The 19,309-nt window shown below is 33.0% G+C and overlaps 1 protein-coding gene across 1 annotated transcript; it reads right to left on the bottom strand.

The window, feature by feature from the left end:
• Positions 1-6,219: 6,219 nt before the first annotated feature.
• Positions 6,220-18,971, bottom strand: LOC139523994 (alpha-L-fucosidase-like). Its single transcript, XM_071318496.1, has 8 exons — positions 18,304-18,971; positions 16,228-16,334; positions 11,733-11,863; positions 11,071-11,207; positions 10,373-10,470; positions 9,714-9,846; positions 7,612-7,782; positions 6,220-7,147 (listed from the first exon to the last, which is right to left on the bottom strand). Exons 1-8 carry the CDS (start codon positions 18,648-18,650, stop codon positions 6,886-6,888), a joined length of 1,386 nt encoding a protein of 461 aa, XP_071174597.1. The 5' UTR covers positions 18,651-18,971; the 3' UTR covers positions 6,220-6,885.
• Positions 18,972-19,309: the final 338 nt, after the last annotated feature.

Raw genomic sequence — 19,309 nt, 5'->3', positions numbered from 1 at the left:
TAATCAACAGTGGCCTGACAAAATTCACTTTTACCAAGATTAACAGTCAAATTTGATTGTGACAATCTATCAAAAGTATCATACAAATGTGTTAAATGCTGTTCCCAGCTATCACTACATACAATTAGATCATCAATATAAGCATAACAACAGTTTAAATCTTTTATAACATTATTGATCATTCTTTGAAATGTAGCTGGTGCACTTTTCATGCCAAATGGCATTACAGTATATTGAAATAAGCCGTCTGGTGTAACAAAAGCTGATATTTCACGAGCTCTCTGTGTCAATGGAACTTGCCAATAACCTTTCAACAAATCAAATTTGCTCACAAATTTTGCTTGACCAATGTTGTCAATACAATCGTCTATCCTTGGAATCGGATAGGAATCAGATTTTGAGACTGAATTTACTTTTCTGAAATCAGTCACGAAACGAAAGGTTTTATCTGGTTTTGGCACAAGGAGACAAGGAGAGCTCCATTCACTGTTACTCGGCTCAATAATATCATTGTCAAGCATATATTTAATTTCTTTTCTCATAGCTTCAAGTTTGAGTGGATTGAGCCGGTAAGGATGTTGCTTAATTGGAGAAGCATCTCCTACATCAACATCATGACAAACAGCAGTAGTTTTGTTTGGCACATCTGGAAAAAGATTTTTAAAAGAAAATACCAAAGTTTTTATTTCTTCTCTACGATCAAAAGACAGATGTGCAAGTTTTGAGTCTAAATTTGACAAAATTTCTGAATTTTTCAATCTAACTGTCTCTTCGATAGTTTTAGAACTAAAAGGTGGTTCAATTACATCTGGTTTGTCATGATTGTTCTCAAATTTAACCATGCCTAAAGTGGCAACTGGTTTACTCTCACATTCATTAGTACGCTCAAAATATGGTTTTAACATATTAATATGACACACTCTGTTTTGTTTACGCCGACCTGGAGTTTTTACAATATAATTCAAATCATTGATTTTACTCTCTATTGTATAAGGACCACAATATTTAGCCTGTAAAGGATGTCCAGGGACTGGCAAAAATACAAGTACCTTATCACCAGGCTCAAATACTCTATCCCTGGCATCTTTATCATACCAAATTTTCATCTTGCTCTGTACATTTTTTAAGTTTTTCTGAGCAATTTGACAAGCAGTATACAATTTTTCTTTAAATCTAGATACATAGTCTAAAAGATTCAAGTCAGTATGTTCAGTAAGCCACTTTTCCTTAATCAATTTTAACGGTCCCCTTACAGTATGGCCAAATACCAACTCAAAGGGACTAAATCCAAGGGATTCTTGAACAGCCTCTCGGACTGCAAAAAGTAGAAAGTGAACTCCATCATCCCAGTCTCTATCAAATTGAAGACAAAAAGTTCTAATCATGTTCTTCAATGTTTGGTGAAAACGTTCTAAGGCACCTTGAGATTCTGGATGGTACGCACTTGATCTATACTGAGCAATCCCTAACTGGTACACGACTTGCTGAAATAAACCTGACATGAAATTTGATCCCTGGTCGGACTGTATAGACTTAGGAAGTCCTACTAATGTGAAAAATTTTATAAGTACTTTGACAATAGTAGGTGTCTTGATATTTCTTAGCGGAATAGCCTCAGGAAAGCGAGTGGATGTACACATGATTGTCAATAAATACGCATTTCCAGTTTTGGTCTTTGGTAAAGGTCCAACGCAGTCAATTAAAACTCTGCTGAAAGGTTCGTCAAAGGCTGGAATAGGCAGAAGTGGTGCTGGTGGTATTTTCTGGTTAGGCTTACCAACAACCTGGCATATATGGCATGATTTGCAGTATTCTGCGACATCATTTCGAAGTCTGGGCCAGTAGAAATGCTGCAAGATCTTAAGGCAAGTCTTCCTTATACCTAAGTGTCCAGCCAAGGGGGTGTCATGGGCAAGACCAATAATTTCTTGCCTATAAACTTTAGGCACCACCACTTGGTATACCACTCTCCATTCCTCCTCTGGGGTAGCATCAGGAGGCCTCCACTTCCTCATTAAAATGCCGTCCTGATGGTAATAGCATTCGGCCACTTTGTCTGCTTCCTCCTGTGGTTGAGCCTGCTGGTTGAGCTGAAGAACCTCAGGGTCTTTATGTTGTTCTTTGAATAAATTCTTTCGGTCTAATGAATGGCTGTTAACGTTTGGCCATGGCATAATAACATTCTTGTTAACACTAGGTGGTCTTATTATGGCCTTTTCTGAGCTACCAGGACCTTCAATGTCAGCTAGGAAAGTGTCAGAAAGGTCCATGTAATCAAACTGGTCTTCTTGCAAATTCTCATCTTGTTGTTTTCTAGCCATCGCCCTAGTAACAACACAAGCTGGATAGAATTCAGCATCATCTTCAGGTGATTTAACATCCACCACTGGTTCACTGGTAACAATTGGTTCAGCAACCACTTTGTTCCTAGCTAGATCATTTCCTAGCAATAATGTAACACCCTCTACAGGGAGATTAGGACGAACACCTACAATAACTGGTCCAGTTATCAAATCTGACTTCAGATAAATACGATGGAGAGGAACATCTATACAACCTAACTCTACACCTTGTAACAAAACGGAGGCACCAACAGAAGTCTTCTCGGACAAAGGCAACACACCTTCTAACAATAAAGACTGAGAAGCTCCAGTGTCCCGTAAAATCTTAATAGGCTGAAGAGTGGTATCATCAACAATAGAAATAAACCCATCAGACATAAAGGGTTTATATTCCTCCATGTAATCACAAAAACTGGACTTAAAAGCCTGACTCGCAGGACACTCCAACGTACTGGTAATATAAGGTGTCGTACACGCACTGGACTTCGGCTTATTATCTCGTTCATTCTTCTTCTGGAATCTAAAACAATCAGCCATCAGGTGACCATTCTTCTTACAATAAGCACAAATCAGTGACTTCTTCTCAAAAGTATCAAATTTTGGACTAGACATTAAAACTGGACTGACTCTTATTCTGTGCAACAGGCTTACTATCAGTACGCTCAGTGCTTTGATTTTTGTAATTTCCACTTGAATTATTAACATTTTGACCCTTGAAACTTCTTTTATGTGAAAGGGTATAATTATCTGAAATTACAGCTGCATCATGTATTGTCCCAACAGTTTTGTCGTCTAAATGTGTTTTTAAGTCTAAATGAACACATTGTTTAAACTCTTCTAATAACATCAATTGTCTTAGGTTATCAAAATTGTTATCTGTTTTCTTTGAAGTAAGCCATTTATCAAATAGATCTTCTTTTTCCACGAGCAAATTCCACATAGGTTTGCGAATCAAACTTTTTATAAGATCTAAATTTCTGTCTATATGCTTCTGGTACTAGCTCATAAGCTTTCAAAACTTCCTGTTTCACCATGTCATAATCAGAACTTTTTTCTGATGGAAGTGCGGAGTATATTTCAGCGGCCTTACCCTCCAAAACACTTTGTAGCATTGTAGTCCAATATGGCTTTGGCCAATTCAAATTATGAGCAATTTTTTCAAACTGTGGAAAATATTTATCGACTGTTTTTTCACAAAATCTGGGAACCAAACGTATATTTTTTGCTGCATCAAAATATTCTGATTTCGGCTGGACTTTAGTGTTGCTTTCTTCCTTGACCATTTCAATTTTCATTTTCTCCATCTCTAGCCTTTCCTTCATTTCAAGTTCTTTTAACTTCATTTCAAGTTCTTTTAACTTCATTTCAAGTTCTTTTAACTTCATTTCAAGTTCTTTTAATTTAAATTCATCTTCTTTTTCCTTTTTATCCATTTCCAATCTTTCCTTCATTTCAAGTTCTTTTACTTTTATTTTCTCCATTTCCTTCATTTCCAGTTCTTTTAATTTAAGTTCATGTTCTAATTCAAGCTGTTTTAATTTAAAGGCGTCAACATTTTCGACCTTAAGTTCAAGAGCCTCTTCACCTAAAATTTCTGCGTCAACTAATTTGTCTATTACCAATTTTTTTATAATTTGTTTTCTTATAGATACCTTAAAATTCAATTTCAGATGTTTAGCAAGCAACACTAATTCCTCTTTCTTTAAATTATCAAACTCTCCAGGTCTGGCGTTTTCAAAAATTTACCGGCATCAAATGCCATTTTGTAGAATTTTGTTGGCTAGTTTTAATAAAAATATTGAATAAATTTTGAATAATATGTTTTCAGTCTCCCGGACGAGCCCCCAATTTCTGTTACGGCCAGAAATCGCCTTTAAATTGAGGCCAACAAAAGACACAAATCAATAATAAAATTTAACAATATTTATTATACAAAAGTTTACAAGAAGTATTACACAAATATTACTGTCAACTTAACTGTCAAAATATGAGTCCAATCTTTTATCTTTATCTGTATCCGGATATCTTTCGGAATCCAATCTGAATATTACGGTCACAATCCAGTATGATGTTGTTTGTAGAATATAAGTGTCAATCCAAAGGCTATGAATATTAATGTCTATCGATGTCTAAGTCCAAATCCAAGAGTAAGAGTGAGAGTTTAACTTTAGTGTCTGTATATATATATAGTTGTCATGGAAGATTCTAGAACAGTCTATAATGGAACATCCTGGAAAGTTACAACGGAAGTTTCTAGTAAAATGTAGAAGTTTATATAACTCATCTTTTATTAGGATTATTCTGGAAAGTTCCAATCATTCTGTAATTGTTCCAGTGATTTCTAAACTGCACAGTTCTAAGATTATTCTGTAAACAACTATCAGGCCACACAACACAAATCAGGCCAACATAAATAAATACAATAATTACAATATCATAACAGAGTTCTTATAATAAGTTGATGTTCAAGATCTAGGCATATCTGCAGTGTCAATAAATATTTACAATCTTTGTATACAACTAAATGGTAACACGCTAAAAGAAATTTGAAACCATTCAACAGGCATGCTACCCATAGGTCTAACATTCATTGATGGAACTGTATCTCTTTCATGCAGTTAATCATACGTAACGAATCTTCGTTTATAAATTGTTAAGCCCTTTCCGCATTATTACAAATTAGAAGCGCTCTTGTTGCAAAATAATTCTGCGCAAAAAGCTAAAAATTTAGATTGAGATGAAATAAATTTATTTAATTTCGTAATATATCAACCAATACACTTTCGAACATTCAGATCAGTACAGTTGGAGAGAATCTTTACAATAAACGTTTTTTTTTTATTATGGTGACTAAAATTAAGTTGATAATCAATATCAATACTCCAAAATTTGGTAATCTCATCACATGATCTGTCAGCTGACTGTATATTACAAACAGACTTCGTCTCAAACCTTTTAAGTATACATAAACTGATTGCTCCAATGAATAAGCTTTTTCCTAAGGCTTATCAATATAACGCATTGCTTTTTTACCCTACATTATATCCTATATACTAGTCTACTGTCTACTTAAATATAGTGTGACATTACAAACGCTCATGCCTTTCTCAGACAGTTTTTGATAGCTTTGCACTTAATCTGTAAGATTTGTACTGGTTGATACTTTAGATTGAAACTTACATGATTTATTTATAAGTTGTAATTTACTTTGAACTAGCTTTTAGTAATTGCTAGTAAAATAATATGTCGGTGGTTGTATCTTTTGTCTTTTTCTGCGTGCTAAGTACCGATCTAGTGAGTTAATTCTTTAGTAACTGATTGTATGATTTTGTTCTTATTTTGTGTTGTAAAACCAATGGCCGAGGTTAGGGGAGAGTTGAACACTCAAAAACATGTTTCTGTAGGTGTTTGTGCTAAGTAATGAGCCTGTAATTTAATGTTTATCGTTGGTTCATGTCTGTTATATTTATCATCGCAAATTGTACAGCCGCCATTACCAGTTGGTTGACCGTTATATAATATCCGTTTCACAGATGGTAGCGAATATATTCCACATGTTGTAACTACAATCCTGTTCCATTATCCCAGAATGTGATTTGCCGATATAGACTTATTACCGGGTTTGTACTAACATGAGCAACACGACGGGTGCCACATGGTGAGCAGGATCTGTTTGTCCTGCATGAGCACCTGAGATCACCTCCAGTGATTAGTGGGGTTAAATTTGTGTTATTTAGTCTTAGTTTCCTATGTTGAGTTTTGTGTTTTGTGTACTGTTGTTTTTCTGTTTTTCTATTTTTGAAATGGCGTTGTCAGTTTATTTTTAACTAAGCGTTTCAATGTTCCTTTGGTATCGTTCGCCTCTCTTTCATATTTGTTTTTCATAAATTGAAATGTTTCACATTTGAAGCTGACTAAACAGTAGTTTTTTTTTCACATTGTTGAAGGTTGTATACAGACTTGTTTATATCATTTATTTTTTAAATTCAATGTGTTATGTATACTCTCAAAGTTTTGTTTTCTTTTTTTTCGAATTTTGATCTTAATATTTGTTTATTAGACGAAACGGACCTGGAGCAAATTTATACAGATAGAACAAAATTATTCGTAAATACCAAAAACACTAGGATATTATATTATATCGCCATTTTTTCATTATTTCCATCGCTACCACTTCAGATTTGATGTCATTTTTTAAAATTAAAATCAGCAGATCTACGTTGAAAAAATTTAGTACAATTTGAATTGATATGACGAGTCAGACATGTAACTAAATTAAAAAAATTATGGAAGTAGCTTTGCAATTTTTTGCTGAAGATGACACTCTGATCATGAAAACAAATACACTTTGAGGTTTTTGCGCACATATGTGATCAGCATGCTGAGGGTACATTTGGTATGATATATCCGAGATTAAAAATGGTAACCCAAAGGTATCTTCGGTTAACAATGTAAGAGTGACCTGCACCAAATGTTCACACACGCTTCTAGATTAAAGTTATGATTAGACGTTTTCAAATCTATCACCAAATACATTTAAAGTCTAATTTGATATATGTGTTAGTTTAAGTACCCATGCCCATTCGCATGGTAGTTTATTCCACGGTATAATTGGTATAGTGACATGAATTCCTTGGCCTCCTTGACCAGCTTTCCAGATAAATTTGTCTGGGTAACCGAGCATGCTGACTTCTGTTTGTTGTGATGGGATCGGTGCTCCTAAATTTAGAAGTGCGTCTGTAGGCCAAGAGAGAAGAAAGGCATAAACCACAGTTCCCTCACTCTCCATTTTCCGTTTAGTATACCTGTAAAAGTAACATATTTAAGAGATTCATTTAATCAAATATCAAGTATTTTATTTATACAGAGCACCAATAATCTACTATAAACCAGGTTCAATCCACCATTTTCTACATTTGAAAATGCCTGTACCAAGTCAGGAATATGACAGTTCTTGTCCATTCGTTTTTGATGTGTTTGGCATTTGATTTTGCCATGTGATTATGGACTTTCCGATTGGAAAGTTTCTGAGTTCAGTAATTTTGTGATTTTACTTTCTACTAATTTATTTTTATACTACTTTACAAAACAATCGCTTTTATTCTGCTGTGGGTTTTTTTTTACAATTAATTAAATATATTATTATTTTTTTCAATTTCAACAATCATTTTCGTGCCATAAAAGTAGGAACAAACCAGTAAAATTTATATTTAATATGACGCTTGTTTTTTTTTTATTTTTGTGTAGTGCAATTTAATATTACTTATACCAAATATTTTTGGTTACTGTGTCTTTCTGATGACTCCATGGGACCGTGCTATAAACTCCCTCTCCATTTATCTTCAACCATTGGCCAAACTGACGAAGTCTTTCTTCAAATATTGGCATGATTTTCCCCTCTTTTGTTGGTCCTACATTCATTAGCATGTTACCACCACAACTATCATCAAAGGGAATCAGATATGTTTTAATTGAAAAAAAATACTTCCTGTACAAATATCATTATAAAATGTATTAAATAATGAAATATAAGATGCGGATGATAACATTCGAATACGGTAACTCGATAGACTTTTTAAAAAATGCTGCGTTTTATGCTTTCCCATTTCGCAATGATTATGACGATGTTCTATTTGTTCCCATCCATGTTATTTCCCATAGATTTCCCTGATCACACACAAATAGAAGGTCAATGATAAACATTAAAGCTAAAAGCAGTAACGACTATAATGATACTTGAATTCTTAGATGCTTCTGTCAAGTGTATCGTACCAAATAAGAACTAAGATCTCTGGAAAAGAAATAAATGCAACATCACCACCAAGGAACCCACAATAAATACTTAGAACGGAAAAGACTAATCCAACATTTATCAATGGTGGGACATTGTAATATTTATGAGCTTTAATTAACAATGGTCAGTTTATAAATGTTGGTTATATCGAAAGTCTGTTGATGAATATACAATTGTGCCATTTCGAGTTCTACGTCTGGTGTTTAAGGTTAAAAAAAGTGATGTTTATTTTGCTTACAACTATTGCATTAAGTATTTTCAATCATAAATTTGTTATAACTCTTCTAATTCAAATATCACAACTATGAGGACTTATATGACTGTATATATATATATATATAGCCACCGAAAGCTTTATTTTTGTGAAGCCCAGGTGGTCGTGTGGTCTAGCGGGACGGCTACAGTGTAGGCGATTTGGTGTCACGATATCTCTGTAGCATGGGTTCGAATCCCGGCGAGGGAAGAACAAAAACTTTGCGAAAGCAAATTTACAGATCTAACATTGTTGGGTTGATGTTTAGACGAGTTGTATATACACAATGTACACAGCCATGTATCACCATCATTGCTGGTGATCCGATGTATAAATCTGTTGTAGAGTTGTCACTGACTCAGACGTACTTATAAAGATAATTGTTTTCTGTGACTGTATCTTGCAATAATTTGTAGGATCCTTTACTATAGATAATTGAGCTGATCTGTAACAATAACATCTCCATGCCTTATATACCATGTACTGTAGTATAACGCTAGATTAAAAAACTGACGAGGAAAGGTAACACACTGCCACCGAAAGCTTTATTTTGGGAAGCCCAGGTGGTCGTGTGGTCTAGCGGGACGGCTACAGTGCAGGCGATTTAGTGTAACGATATCTCAGAATCATGGCTTCGAATCCCGGCGAGGGAAGAACAAAAACTTTGCGAAAGCAAATTTACAGATCTTACATTGTTGGGTTGATGTTTAGACGAGTTGTATATACATATATATATATATATATATATATATATATATATATATATATATATATATATATATATATATATATATATATATATATAGCAAAAGTAAATAAACACGGTGTACAGAATGTTAAAACGTCGCCTGAAGATTGCCAGAAGGCATGAAAGCGCTAGTGACAATATTTTAACGAACTGGTATTATTTGATGTGAAATGTAGTTTGCAAATTTAAAAATATTATTATATATATATATATCTTAAATATGTCGATGAGTTTTTACACAGAGACACGCTTTGCCTATGATTATCGTTGTGTTTAAATGTATGCCTATTAATGGTCAAATGTTAAAAACCTTTTAAAAATGTGAGTTAAGACGTTGTATTTCATTGAATCAGTACGTTTGCCCGCCTATGTCGACATCTGTGAGCCTTAAGTTTAATCTGGTTTCCATTTGTTACATAGTTTGTCCATAGACTTCACTCGTTAGAACCGCTAATAAAAAGGTAATGGTGAGCGGAGTCCAGATAACTAGTAAATGCATCTTTAATCAACCGCAAACATTTAGTTTTCACAAGTGAACAACTGCTTACAATCTGACCATTGAGATATTTTACTTGCCTGATTGTTGATGCAAAAGTTGAAATGATATCATGAACACTCAGATAGGCATCGATGTTAGAATTTCTGCGGTATCCCCATGAGTGTGTGTCTATTGTCATACAATTTTCCCATTTGAATTTCTGTAAAACACCTAAAAGTTGAACAAAAGAAAATTTTTAAATGACCAGATTCAATTAACTTGCATACGGTGCATTATAATTAGTTATTTATATCTAATTATATGTTAGTTTGACTGTCTTTCTAGTTTTTTCGCCCCTCTGTTAGTAACATCGAAAAACAGAAATTGCAACAACTTATACTTATGTCTCGTAAGATAATTTAAACAAAACAGGAATAAAGTATTGTTAAGTCGGGCCTTTTATAGCCGACTATACGATATGCATTTTTCCTACCTACGTTTTTTTTTATTCTTCAGTATCACTATTGCTGTTGGTATTCAAGAAAGCTATTGGATTTCACATTTCGTTTCCTTTTGTCAAATATTTGAACACCCCTCACCCCTTGTTGACAAAATATTATGTTTGTGCAGTGCAATCCTACAGAACGACAACATTTCTAGTTGGAATTTACACTCGTAGCACCATGATACATGTGTACCTATAGTATCTGCCAATAAACTGAGATAAAACAGTCACAATTACCATATAAACACTAACCTGGATTGAATCTATCTGAACAGGTCTTGAAGCCTCCATGTTTACAAAAACATTCTTGACACCATCGGTCATTTGTAACAACAGTATCCTTAACTGGACTGTAAGTAAAAAGTAAAATCACAAAAATACTGAACTCCGAGGAACATTCAAAACGGAAAGTCCTTAATCAAATGGCAAAATCAAAATAATTTTGATTTTGCCATTTGATTTGAATTTGCGACGGTCATACGAGTAAGAGGTTAAGCTAGCTGTAAAACCAAGTTATCCCACCATTTTCTACTTTTGAAAATGCCTGTACCAAGTCAGGAATATGACAGTTGTTGTCCATTCATTTGGTGTGTTTTATCATTAAATGATTGTCAGTTTTAAATAGACTTTTTTAAAGAGTATGATTTATACCTTCCCGAGACAACACATTTGTTTTTACTTTTGTTACGGTTATCATTACAAATGGAAATAAATTTTAAATGTATTGTGTCCGAAGCACTTTTTTAGGTTTACCTTTACCAGGAACGTTAAAATCCAAATTTTTGAAAGCCATAGATGAATAAATACGGTGAAAAGTAAAGAGCTATTTAATCACATTAATCTGCATAGCCAAGGTTAAAGGAGGTGAAGCCGAAGCATGAATTGTTATTATAAAACAAGCGTAAATAGATTTCATAATAACCAATGAGGAGTAAAGAATTTAATATTACCTTTCGTTGTACAACCAAGCAAGAAATTCTTTTGATGTCCAGTATGAGGCAGGTCCTAAATTATCCACCGTGTCTGCCCATACAATTTCTGGTTTATATTTACTTACTAATTCATAAAGGTCTGGCATGGCTTTTGTCTAAAAAAACAAAACAATGAAAGTTCAGTTTGATATGACGATAAGTTTTTTAAAATATGATAAAACAAAAAGATTAGTATTCTTTTGAATAAACACAGAATGACTTTTGATTTGCTTCAATTTTACACGAAATGTAACAAAAAAGAATGTCTATGTTTTGTAAAAAGGTACTGACTCACATGACCATACAATGTGGAAGTATTATTATGACACCAAGTTTTCAGACTGAATTTTGATGGAGAGCTTGATGGTCGAAGTACAACATTACTTGGCTTAGCAACCCAGATAAATGTATAGTTATGCTTAATTGAATTTGTACATACGTTGTATGCCCTTCATGGACGCTTATTATTTTGTTATATGAAACATCAATCTTATATATGCTCTTCAACTTTGTACTTGTTTGACTTTATTACTATTTCATCTGAGCGTCACTGATGAGTCATATGTAGACGAAACGCGCGTTTGGCGTATTAAATTATAATCCTGCTACCAAGTATATTAACAAACAATACTGAAATATACCTTTACAAAATTCGTGGTTGTGAAATTTGAATCCCTATCTTTGAGATATAGTGGATTAAACCATTCGGAAAGACAGTAATATGTTCCAAACTTTATTTCCGTTTTGTTTCTTATCGCTTCAGCCAAATCGCCTGAAAAAAAACAAGTAAAGTCTTTTAAAGAGCCCCTGTTGTCAGTGTTATACTTTATTTCTTCAGCGATAAAATTTACATCTTCAGCGTTATAGTTTAAATCTTCAGCGTTATAGTTTACATTTCAAATTTAGACTTTACATTTCAAATTTAGACTTTACATCTTCGGCGCTATAGTTCACACTATACTACAGATACAGTTAAGTCGGCTTCATATCTTGACTTACATCTAGAAATTGACAATGAGGGTCTGTTGAAAACAAAACTTTACGACAAAAGAGATGATTTCAGCTTTCCAATTGTGAATTTTCCATCTCTAAGTAGTAACATTCCAGCAGCACCTGCATACGGGGTATATACCTACCAATTGATACGATATTCCCGTGCTTGCATTTCTTATCATGATTTTCTTGATAGAGGGTTGCTGCTCACAAGGAAGCTATCAAACCAAGAGTTCCAAATGGTAAAGTTGAAATCATCCCTTCGTAAATTTTACGGACGCCATCACGAGTTGGTTGACCGTTATGGAATAACCGTTTCACAAATGATATCGGATATGTTCCTTACGTCGTAACTACAATTCCCTTCCCTTTCATGAATGTGACCTACCGAATTAGACTATGATTAAAATTGTGTAATCACATAAGCAACACGACGTGTGCCACATGTGGAGCAGGATCTGCTTACCCTTCCGGAGCACCTGAGATCATCCCTAGTTTTTGGTGGGGTTCGTGTTGTTTATTCTTTAGTTTTCTATGTTGTGTCATGTTTACTATTGTTTTTCTGTTTGTCTTTTTCATTTTTAGCCATGGCGTTGTCAGTTTGTTTTAGATTTATGAGTTTGACTGTCCCTTTGGTATCTTTCGTCCCTCTTTTACATCTTCAGCGCTATGGTTTACATTTCAGCTGTAGACTTTACATCTTCAGCGTTAGACTTTTTGAATTTAAAAAAATATATATATATAAAAACAAATTGGTGAGTTATGTCAATTTCTACCTTGTCCCGTTTAGAAATGGTTTGAAGTGAAATATTCAGAAATCATCCGAACTCTGTTACCGTTATGTGATTCCAATTGTCATTAAAACAAAAAACGTTTTTACGAATCCGATTGCCATTAAAACAATAGATGTTTTTATCGTGTACAACAAGTTTTTTTATGCTGTTCTAAATACTATTGTTAAGCAATATATTTTACAATCCTGTCAGCAGATGTTAATCTGTGATACCTGTAATGCATCTGCAGTACCGATAGTGGATAATAGTCGGTAAAAGTCGGTAATAGGGTGTGGTATCAAAGATTTTCCATTAATACCAATTTCCTAAATGTCAACAAGAAAATAGCTAAACGCCTTTTACATTAGATTCATAGATATGATATTATTTGATTGTCAATCTCAGTGATAGAGTTCAGACAAATTTCTCCTGTTGTGTTTTAACCTAATGCAGTTTGAAAATATACATAAAGATTCTTTATTGTATTATTGAAGCATTTACCACCAACTTTACACATACCCATTAAATCAAAATGTTATTTTCTGCTATGTATTGGTTTGAAAGACTATGTTGATGACGTCTGGAACATTATGTAAGTTTTTGTATAAACATGCATGGATGGACACCTTTAGACAAAATGAATACATTTGTAGTGAAAACAGTGAAGGGAAAACATCTCGTCTTATTGTTTTGGTTTAATTGTAATTGCCCTGTATCAAAGTACTTGTCGACGCAGGCTCTTTTAACTGGATAAATAAAGGCAACAGTAGTATACCGCTGTTCAAAATTCATAAATCGATAGAGAAAAAAAAATCCGGGTTACAAACTAAAACTGAGGGAAACGTAACAAATATAAGAGAACTACGACACAACAGAGACACAGCACCGAAATGTAACACACACGGAAACGAACTATAATGTAACAATGGCTATTTTCCTGACTTGGTACAGGACATTTTATGAAAAAATGGTGGGTTGAACCTGGTTTTGTGGTATGCCAAACCTACCGCTTTAATGGTAGTGTTAATTATAACATTAAAATAACAACATTACACGACAGGGTTACAATAAATAAACAGATAAATGGGAGAAAATATAGGACAGAGAAACAAACGAATAATAGCCATCAAAAGGTAACAGGTTAAAAAATATTTTTATCGTCAGACGCACGCTACGTCCACACAAAACTATGTTCAGATGTAAAAAGTTTGAAAGCCATAACAACTACAAAGTTGAAGATCGCCGAGGACCAAAAGTTCCAAAAGGTTGTGAGACCAGGGTTATCCGCCTAGGACAAAAACATCATTATTATCAAGAATAATACATAGTTTTGTAAACAGTAAATTTTATAAAGTGACTGTATAATAGATATACATGATTAAACTGAAATGGTGACTAGCTTTAGAATTAAAACGAATACATAACAAAATCACAGCCCTGTTAGCCATAGTCAATGCAACGCCCAAAGTGACGTCACGTTTAAATTTCTAAAACGTGTTCCGAAAATTAAGAAAGAATTTGGATGAAATTCAAGATTAGATTTGTATGACTTATCTAACTTATATTAATAACAGTGAAAATTATAATACTGATTAATATTTAATTATAGTAGTAATTAGATAATTAATTTGTTATCTAGCTTTGTGGGTGTTTCTTCTGATCAAACTGCAAACCAAATATACCGTGTAAATTTCGTTAATCCAAAATAAAATCTACCAAATGAACTGGATGAGTAGTTATCCCCAACACAACACACGAATACAACAGAAAAAAATACGATTTACAACTACAAACGTTAAGACATTTGACAAAATCCGATGACAACAACAAACACAACATCAAATTCCCAACAAATTAATTTGGGATGGAAAAGTACCGTGTAACGTCTTAAAGCAATACGAAATCACACTCAGCAAAACAGTCAAATTCAGGAATAAGTCACGTTCGGTAATAAAAAGATCAGACGAAGTAAAGACAAACCACAATCTAACACGTGGTAAAAATGTCCATAGTTAGTTTGGACAAAGATACATCGTATGGATCAACCAATTCGTGATGGTGTCCGTAAAATTTATGGAGTGTCATTTTTAATCTGTCCTCCTCATAACTTTGTTGGAGCAGTTTCTGTGTTAGGAGCACACCCCTGTATATGAAGTCCGTATAGTGTGAACATGCACGAAAATAACGTATTAATTGAGATATGTAAACACCATACGAAGGGGCAGAGGGTATGTTACTGCTGAGAAATGGGAAATTGATAATTGGGAAGTTGAAATCGTCCCGTTCATCATAGATAGTGTTAAGTAGTTCATCTGTGTCAATATTGAGGAAAAGATCAAGGTATGAAAAAATCCTTCTAGTATCAGTAGTATTCTTAATTTCAAGTTCACTGGGATATATGAGATGCAAGTATTGGCTGAAATATGGGTTTTTCAGTGATAGGACATCAATATATCAATATGTCGGAAAGTGAAATTAAAGAATTTCGCAAGGTGCTTTTTCTGTTTGTCTTTTAGAAGGGTTTGAATGAATTTTGCTTTATACGAGTACAAAAACAAATCGGCTAGTAGGGGTGCACAATTAGTACCTATTGGAATAACGATTGTCTGTTGAAATATGAATCCTCCAAACTCAGCAAATATATTGTCGATCAAAAAGTCCAGCATTTTGATAATATCATCTTCAGTATATTTTCTGGTAGATTCAGTGTGGTTCTTCACAACATATGAATTATTGTAACCCAAAACAAGAAATTTGTATCTACGATTCCCATTTGTATAGAAATAGCTCTGTTTAATGAGATGATGGAGTCGATCTTTCAACTGAGCAAGGGGAATACTAGTGTAAAGGGTGGAAAAATCAAAAGTATTTATGTTGCTGCAAAATTGCAAAGATTGTGATCGAAGATTAAGCAGTAGATCTTTCGAATTTTTGAGAATCCACATCTGGTTAACACCACTGGTAGAATATATCTCATCACAATATTTTTGAAGCCCATCTTTAACTGTAGAAAGAATAGTAGTCAGTATTTTAGAAAGATGTTTAGTTGAACATTTTGACGATCCAGCTATGTATCGTTCTTTATATGGAGTTTTGTGTAGTTTTGGTATCCAGTATAATGATGGTAAATTTTCTTCGTTTTCTTTGGTGTTGATACCAAAAGAAAGAAGGGCAGATTTGTGATTTTGTAAAATCTCGTCATTGGTAAATGATGTTAAGGAATATGTAGGATTACCAGTTGTTCTATTTATTCCAAGCTCTGTTGTGAGACAATGCAAATAATAGTTTTTACACATCAATATGTGAAGATACCACATGTAGGACATACAAACTTTTTCTAGTTATACAATAAAGGGAAGCCTCTACCTACCTACAATGTCTCTGTTAGGTCCTACTGCTTTTGCATTCCAGTTAAAGGAATGAGACGATGGCCAGTTAGGAAATCCTCCACCATGTTTAGTTGTAAAAACAACATATCTAAAAATAGTTAAAAAAAAACACTGATATTTTCACTTTGGATTTAAATAATAAAGTATTTTACTTTAATATTTTGGTGTGCAAAACATTACTAAAAGATAAATGCTCCCCATATTGGCAGAAAGGTTTATCGAACTTTCCAAAACTACGAACATACAGGCTCATAAAATCTGAATACAGCCGTGAACACTTCCGGAGCACCTGAGATTACCCCAAATATTTGATTGATTTTTTTTTTTTTTTGATTTTTTAAATGTTATCATATTTTATTGAAATCTGTACATTTTTTAGTTGAATACATCGAATACCGGTACATTATCCCGACCTCGTGACCATTAGTAAATAACATATATATGCAGATATAAGAATTTGTTAGTTATTTGCACATTAAAATAACATAATAAAATAAGAATATATACCATAACAGAAATAACAATGTGGATGTTCCTTAACATTCTAAATAGCTTAAAATTTACTATATTTTAAATAACAAAACATACAGATTTATATATATAAAAAATATGTTTGAAGTAGAAAAAGAAAGAATAGATACAAAATATCATAGTGAGTTCTGCAGTATAAACCCGATATTGAAGAGAACTGATATTTAGAGAGAAAATATAAAATAAATAAAAAATAAAAAAAAGTTTTGCCGAGATGAATTTTAATTTAAACATCCTATCCTATTTCTGTCAAATTTAAACATAAAAGATTGTACATTTATTTATTTAACTGTCAAATAATATAGTGAAAGTATTCCGCATTTCATCGAAAAATTCCAGTTTCTTGTTTTTAACAGCAAAGTGTTTCTCAATACAGTAAAGGTCCTGTATTTTTCTTTTGCACTCCAAATAATGTAAGTCTTCTCTCGAAGTATTTACAACTAAAAATATAATATCTGATATGCAGAAAAATCAGGTTGGTCATATTTCTACTAAAAGCTTTTGAGATATCTCAAAAAATACAATTTTGAATAGTAAAGGAAATACTTATACCATTTGAAAGAAACCAATGTTTAGTTTCATTTAAAAATATTTGTACAATCTCACAATTCCAAAACAAGTGTTCAATTGTTCCATCTTCTTTTTGACAAAATGTACAATTTGGGTTATCCATTATTTTTATTTTATACAATAGTTTGTTTGTTCCTAGAATACGCTGATTGATTCCGTTTTGCTAAGTATTTAGTGTTTTTATGTTGTATTACGTATACTGTTGGTCTTTTTCTTTTATAGCCATGGCGTTGACAATTGTCTGTATTAAGAAAAGGTTGCAGCTTTGTAAAAACAGTAAATAAAAAAAAGTGTAAGGGTTTCACGTAATCCAGTGTGTCGCCTGTATACTTTAGCCGTTAGTCGCAGGCTCAACAAAAATGGGGGACAAGTTATGACAAATATTCCTATGTAGATAATATGTTTTGATTGTAAGAAGCTTCTGTCCAAGTTTGGTAAAAAAAACACAGGAAGGATTATGAACATAATAAATGTTTTAAAAACTTTAACTTCAGAATGTTTGTAATATTTACTGGAAGAAAAACTTAGTGTTTTTATAAAAATTAAAAAAACAAGATCTAAATTTCTAGATAAAATTAGATTAAATTAGCTTCTGACCAAGTTTGGTACACATCCAGGCTAGTTTAAGAAAGCTATACACATTCTAAAACTTTATAAAACTTCATTTATAAGTAAAATACGAATAAACAGGATTTTGTTTTAAAAAAATTTACTTCTTTGTACTATCTAATGGTGATAAACAAGCTTCTGTCCAAGTTTTGTAGAAATACAGGGTAGTTTGGAAATTATTAAAATTTCAAAAATGTTTTTTTTTTTTATATCTTGTACACGTAGTTAATGCCAAGTTAAGCTATCCTTTAAATGTATATGCTATTCAACTGAAAGCGGGTTTTTTTTTCATGCAAATTAAGTCGATGATATTTCTGTATTTCCCATATTAAGAGATTACGTCTTACCCTGCTCCTGATGCTTTAAATATATCTGCCCATTCATCTGGATCGAAAAATTCTGCTGTGAAATCTGCAGCAAAGTCAGCATAGGTATAATCAGGTTTGTAATTCCTTTTCATGAAATTTACAATATCTTGATTTGGGTGTTTTGCTTTCCAGTGTGGCCAAAACCATTCGGAGGAGAAACTTGGAACAGCAAATACACCCCAAGTTATGAAAATTCCAAATTTAGTTTCGTCATACCATTTAGGTAAAGGTCTTGAATCCAAAGAGGCCCAATCAGGAGTATATTTTGCATTACTAAAATGTAATCCTATGCAACAAATGAATATCAACAACCAGTGTATCGCCATTTTTACAATTTAAAAGCTCACATGATTTATCACATGTAAAACAGTCCCTTCATATTGTACTACCTTTTTAATGTAAAAATCTTTAGAGCGTAGAACTGGTTATATTTTACAGTTATCAATAAGGGAAGTAAATATAATCGATAAATAAATGTATTTTACAGAAGTTTCCTTACTACAGTTCGATCACAAATTGATAAGTATAAAAATGCAGCTTATTACTTATTTCTACATGAAAAAACGGAGAAATATATAAAGTCACGAAACAAACGTATTAAAACAGTGCTCTTACAGTCAGTACAATTCTATAGAGTTCAGATATTTTCAACTATCGTTATTTAGCATATTTTTTAAACCATTATCGCCGCGAAGTAGCGATCAGTAGCCTTTTTGTTTTGATGTGGAGTAAGGCAATCACTAATCAACCAATATAAAACCACCAGGTAGACGATTACATCAAACATCAGATGATTATTTAAAAGGGTTTTTATCATAAATTTAATTGATGGTCAAGTTCTATGTACATCTGCAATGTTAGCCATATAAAATACATTTTGAATCTAATAATGTCATTCAGACATGATCGTTTTTTTTTTTTTTTTAAATTTCAAAACATTTAATGGTCATGTTACACATACAAATATTTTTCAGCGATGGACCTG

Source organism: Mytilus edulis, chromosome 1 (genome assembly GCF_963676685.1).
Source record: "Mytilus edulis chromosome 1, xbMytEdul2.2, whole genome shotgun sequence".
In the NCBI taxonomy this organism is placed as follows: Eukaryota; Metazoa; Mollusca; class Bivalvia; order Mytilida; family Mytilidae; genus Mytilus; species Mytilus edulis.
Note: the sequence above shows the minus strand (reverse complement) of the source record. Positions and strands in the feature narration are given on the sequence as shown.

Bases quoted from the DNA above. Each gene is read 5' to 3' on its own strand.
- LOC139523994 (XM_071318496.1), bottom strand. From the start codon at position 18,650: ATGGCGATACACTGGTTGTTGATATTCATTTGTTGCATAGGATTACAT. The intron at 10,471-11,070 runs GTAATATTAAAT...TTTTACTTACAG, and splicing joins GCTTGGTTGTACAACGAAAG to TCCAGTTAAGGATACTGTTG. The intron at 9,847-10,372 runs GTTAGTGTTTAT...TTCAACTTTTAG, and splicing joins TTCAGATAGATTCAATCCAG to GTGTTTTACAGAAATTCAAA.